The sequence below is a fragment of the Rana temporaria genome, chromosome 12 (assembly GCF_905171775.1).
Source record: "Rana temporaria chromosome 12, aRanTem1.1, whole genome shotgun sequence".
Taxonomy (NCBI): domain Eukaryota; kingdom Metazoa; phylum Chordata; class Amphibia; order Anura; family Ranidae; genus Rana; species Rana temporaria.
Window position 1 is genome coordinate 20,011,277 of NC_053500.1, and position 6,000 is coordinate 20,017,276.

Here is a 6,000-nt window from a genome sequence, read left to right on the forward strand (position 1 = left end):
AACACAATTCTAATCATTTTAGCTCTATACACCACCACAATGGATTTGAAATGAAACAAACAAGATGAGCTTTAACGACTTCCATCTTTAATTTGAGGGTATTAACATCCAAATCAGGTGTAGGAAATACAACAGTTTGTATATGTGCCTCTCACTTTTTAAGGGACCCAAAGTAATGGGACAATTGGCTGCTCATCTGTTTCATGGCCAGGTGTGTGTTATTCCCTCATCCTATTTACAAGGAGCAGATAAATGGTCCAGAGTTCATTTCAAGTGTGCCATTTGCATTTAGAATCTGTTGCCGTCAACTCTCAATATGAGATCCAAAGAGCTGTCACTATCAGTGAAGCAAGCCATCATTGGGCCGAAAAATCAAAACAAACCCATCAGAGAGATAGGAAAAACATTAGGTGTGGCCAAATCAACTGTTTGGAACATCCTTAAAAAGAAAGAACGCACCGGTGAGCTCAGCAGCACCAAAAGACCCGGAAGACCATGGAAAACAGCTGTGGTGGATGACCGGAGAATTCTTTCCCTGGTGAAGAAAACGCCCTTCACAACAGTTGGCCAGATGAAGAACACTCTCCAGGAGGTAGGTGTAGGTGTGTCAAAGTCAACAATGAAGAGTGAATACAGAGGGTTCACCACAAGATGTAAACCATTGGTGAGCCTCAAAAACAGGAAGGCCAGATTAGAGTTTGCCAAACAACATCTAAAAAAGCTTTCACAGTTCTGGAACAACAGTCTATGGACAGATGAGGCCGAGATCAACTTGTACCAGAGTGATGGGAAGAGAAGAGTATGGAGAAGGAAAGGAACTGCTCATGATCCAAAGCATACCACCTCATCAGTGAAGCATGGTGGTGTTAGTGTCATGGTGTGGGCATTTATGGCTGCCAATGGAACCGGTTCTCTTGTATTGATGATGTGACTGCTGACAAAAGCAGCAGGATGAATTCTGAAGTGTTTCGGGCAATATTATTATCTGCTCATATTCAGCCAAATGCTTCAGAACCCATTGGACGCGCTTCACAGTGCGGATGGACAATGACCCGAAGCATACTGCGAAAGCAACCAAAGAGTTTTTTAAGGGAAAGAAGTGGAATATTATGCAATGGCCAAGTTGGTCACCTGACCTGAATCCGATTGAGCATTTCACTTGCTGAAGACAAAACTGAAGGGAAAATGCCCCAAGAACAAGCAGGAACTGAAGACAGTTGCAGTAGAGGCCTGGCAGAGCATCACCAGGGATGAAACCCGGCGTCTGGTGATGTCATCGCGTTCCACACTTCAGGCTGTAATTGACTGCAAAGGATTTGCAACCAAGTATTAAAAAGTGAAAGTTTGATTTATGATTGTTAAGCTGTCCTATTACTTTTGGTCCTTTAAAAAGTGGGAAGTGAATCCAGCCTCGGTGTCCTGATTATCAGTGCAGTCTCAACAGTGCCACCAGTGCTGCCTATCAGTGCGGCCTCATCGGCGCCCATCATTGAAGGAGAAAAAAAAAATCTTTTTTTTTTCCGGTCTATGTTTAGAAAAAAAAATGTGGTAATTAAATATCACCGAAAGAAAGCTTTGTGTGAAAAAAAAAAAAAAATCGTAATCATTTTATATGGGTACAGTGTTGCATGACCGCGCAGTTTTTATTCAGAGTGTTGGTCAATATTCCAATTGCACGCCTTCCTGGAGAAACGGCCAATGAGTGCAAAAATGGGTGCTGAAGCGATCACCAGCTGGGAACTGGAACAGCAATAGTACATATTCGCCAGCACACCGTGGATCGTACAGAACGTCCAAAAATGTATTGCAGTGAAAACTTCACAAGGATTGCAACGTTTCGAGGTCGCGCAGGACCTCTTAGACGAAGAGGTCCTGCGCGACCTCGAAACGTTGCAATCCTTGTGATGTTTTCACTGCAACAAATTTTTGGACGTTCTGTACGATCCACGGTGTGCTGGCGAATATGTTCGTATGATTATTCAGAGTGTGACGGTGCTGAAAATTGGGCAGGAAGGGGGTAAAAGTGCCTGGTAGGCAAGTGGTTAAAGACTGGAGTATTCAGGTACTCTTGCATACTATCAGATGACTCTATATTATAACATGCTTTGTCTCTTGTCCTCCTGCAGGCATCCAGCACCAGTACAACACCCTCCAGCAGCTCCGGAGCAGGCAGTAGCAGACAGTTTACACGGCAGCGGATAACGCGTGTCAATCTCAGGGACCTCATATTTTGTTTGGAAAACGAGAGAGAGACAAGCCATTCACTTTTGCTATATAAAGCATTCCTAAAGTGAAAAAAAAAAAAACTAAAAATAAAACAAAAACTCAACAAAAATGGAAAAGATCAAGGTATTTTTTTTTTCTTTGGTTTTTGCAAAGACGACACTTTTCCCCCCTTTGAACCTCGCTGGGACTGTTTTTTATTTTATTTTTTCTTCTCATTTTTATATGTTTGCCGATTCTTATTGCCTTTTTGCTTCCTTTTTTGACACGCTTAATTAAGAGCAAACCACAATCATCATCACCCTTCGGATTCCTTCCAGTTTAAAACAAAAAGCTGCTTTGTGATTGAGATTTTAGCGTTGAGAGCCGCAAACGACGGATACTTGGATGGAGAAACCCACAGGATGGAAAGCTGCCTTCTGCAAATCAAGCCATATATGGATGGACTTTTTTTAAAAACCCGTTTTTACTTCTGTTTCTCGCCAGTGGTCAGTAACTGTGCGTTTTTTATATTCTTCCGCCAGTGAAAGGAGTTCCAGTTATGACACGTCGGTTCTTTTTTTGCAGAGGGCAGTCCCTCTTATCCCCCGCCCTATATATTTTTTTTTCATTGTATTTATTGGTTTTACCTCTGCCTACTGTGGGATCGACACACCAGAACCATCTTTGCCTCTTGAATTTTTAGCAATCTACAGCGTTTACCCCTCCCCCCCCCCCTCTTCTTTGGGCAACCCAATTAAAGTAAAATTTTAGAAATCTAAATTTCCACAATAAAGGTTTATAGACTGTTTTTAAATTTTAGGAGAAAATACCTAGCGTTTAAAAAAAAAACACAATGCAATGTTATTTTATTTTATTTGCTTTTTTTTTGTAAAGAAAATAAAAAAAACCTGTGGGCAGTTGCAAAAGTTTACGACAAAGGACACAACATTTTTATGGCATAAATATATAAATATCTATATATATATATTATACTTGCACTGTTTTAATTTTTTTGATTTCGTATATAATTTGAGCGCTCCACCCTCTCTCTTTTTTTAACAGACACCACCGTGGGTTTTTTTTTTCTTTCTTTTTTTTTTTTTACAGAGGGTTTTTTTTTTCTTTTTTTATATAATTATTTTTTTTACAGAGAGGGGTGTTTTTTTTTTTTTGACACACTTGGTAAAAGTCTCGACATGGCTTGCTGTATTTTTGAGTAGTTTTATGTAGATAATTTCTGGCACACGATAGCAGGGGTGGGGTTGGCGAAAATTTAAATATAACACAGAATCTCCCATTCTACCGCAAAATGTACAAATATCCGTAAAATATTTTGTTAAAATGAAAAAAACAGTATGCAAGCTTTGGCGACCGTTTTTTGCCGCCACGGCAATAGCCCCATCTTTGTACCTATTTTTTTATTACGGAATACGAAAAAAAAAAAAAATTAAAATATACTAATTGGTTCTTTATATTTTCAGAGGTTACTGTATTAAACTGTTGATTGGATAATACTTTTATGAGTGTAAATAGCCTGACCTCGTGTCCACCCCCCTCCCCTCCGGATTTACCAAACTCTGCCTTTTGTCACCGAACTCTGATCAGTATTTGTAACTGACCGCTGTTACATCCTGTCGTCGTCTCCTCCTCCTCCTCCCGCCCGCCTGCTGATCTTGTCTTTCCATTTTGTTTTCTTGTACATTTTTGCACAGTTACTTGTTCATATGTAAATATTTTACTTTCAAAAATGAAGTTTTTAATTGCTATTGTTTTATATAGGATTGAAAGAAAATTAACTCCTTTATTAAAAACAAATTTATCTGTACCACGTCTGTCTGTGTGTTATGTTGTTGAGTCGATTCACAACGGGTGGCCGGGGAATGTCGGGAAGCTGCTATTCTTGGCCTCCCCCCCAGTTCCTTGGCTGTCGCGCTCATCGAGTGGCTTCACTACTTTTCAGCCGTGGACCTAGAAGAGAGAGAGAGAGAGAGACTTGTGAAGCGCAACACATGCAAACTTAATCGCCTCTGGGCGCTGTATCCATTTCATGGGTAAGGAACCCCTTGACCTCAGAAGAGATGGGTTTTAATCTTTCTCCTGAAGGCCAAGTGGTCCGACTCCAGTCGGATGGTGGTTGGTAGAACAAGTATGTTGATGTTGGAGTTATGCCTTAAAGTGGAATTCCGACTCAAAGTGGAACTTAAAGCGGTGGTTCACCCTAAAAACGACTTTCCCCTATTACACTGCCCCCCCACATTAGAATACGATTATGCCTATAATTTTTTTTTTGCTGCTGTACATACCTGGGTACAGCTATTCACCCGTGTCCTCCGGGTTGCGAGTCCCGCGGGAGTGGGCGTTCCTAACATGGCGGTGATTGACGTTTTGACCAAAAAACAAGCCCCCCCCCCCCCGTCGCGTAAGCCGCGTCACGATTGGCGAAAGGAGCCGAACGGCGATGCGCAGGCGCAGTATAGCGCCGACTCGCCATTCGGCTCCTTTCGCCAATCGTGACGCGGCTTGCGCGACGGGGGGAGCTCGTTTTTTTGTCAAAACGTCAATCACCGCCATGTTAGGAACGCCCACTCCCGCGGGACTCGCAACCCGGAGGACACGGGTGAATAGCTGTACCCAGGTATGTACAGCAGCAAGAAAAAAATATAGGCATAATCGTATTCTAATGTGGGGGGGCAGTATAATAGGGGAAAGTCGTTTTTAGGGTGAACCACCGCTTTAAGGATAACCCTAAACTTTCCCCTCCCCTTCCTTAGACCTATACTTGGTAACTTGTGTATTTCTGGTCAAGTGCACTCCCCTGTGTGGGCAAGTGCTGGCTACAGGGGAGAGGAGACCATGGCTGAAAATGCCAGGGAGCAGTAACGTCACCCATAAGCTTCAATATCCCTTTCATTGTCGACACTTCCTCCTCTCCCCTGCAGTAGTGCTGGCTGAAACAGGAGAGCAGGATCACATGACTGGAGCACCCTGAAATTTTAAGGCTGCTCTGGTTCGGTCACAGGATTTCCCCTGTTCAGACCAGTGCCGGCTGCCGGGGAGAGGAGACAACGCTCCAACAATGGCTGGAAATGGCATGGAGCTGTGACGTCACCCATAAGCTTCATTTGCCCACCCATTGTCGGCGCTCCCTCCTCTCTCCTCCAGCAGTGCTGGCTGACACGGAAGAGCGGGACCACAAGACTGGACCGGAGCAGCCTGAAATTTTCTGGCCACTCTGGTCTGGTCACATGATCTCGCCTGTGTATGCCAGTGCTGGCTGCCGGGAAAAGGAGACAGCTCTCCAACAATGGCTAGAAATGGCATGGTGCTGTGACGTCACCGTTAAGCTTCAATTGCCAATACATTGTTGGCGCTCCCTCCTCTCTCCTCCAGCAGCACTGGCTGACACAGAAGAGCGGGACCACAAGACTGAACCGGAGCAGCCTGAAATTTTCAGGCCACTCTGGTCCGGTCACATGATCTCGCCCAACAATGGCTGTAAATGCTAGGGAGCAGTGACATCACCCATAAGCTTCAATTGCCCTTCCATTGTCTGTGCTCCCTGCTCTCTCCTGCAGCAGTGCTGGCCGACACAGGGGAGCAGGACCACGAGACCAGGCCACTCTGGTCCGGTCAGATCTTCCCTGTGTAGGCTAGTGCTAACTGCAGGGGACAGCACTCTGACAATGGCTGTAAATGCTAGGGAGCGGTGACATCACCCATAAGCTTCAATTGCCCTTCCATTGTCTGTGCTCCCTGCTCTCTCCTGCAGCAGCGCTGGCCGACACAGGGGAGCAG

General features: G+C 44.2%; 1 protein-coding gene across 3 annotated transcripts in view; it reads left to right on the plus strand.

The window, feature by feature from the left end:
• TAF4 (TATA-box binding protein associated factor 4) overlaps positions 1-2,550 on the plus strand; it is a 61,733-nt gene extending 59,183 nt beyond the window's left edge. For all 3 annotated transcript variants that reach the window (XM_040331466.1, XM_040331467.1, XM_040331468.1), the window contains one exon: positions 2,127-2,550. In XM_040331466.1, coding sequence (XP_040187400.1) covers positions 2,127-2,294 — 168 coding nt within the window. In that variant the 3' untranslated portion in view covers positions 2,295-2,550. The remainder of the gene's footprint in view (positions 1-2,126) is intronic.
• Positions 2,551-6,000: the final 3,450 nt, after the last annotated feature.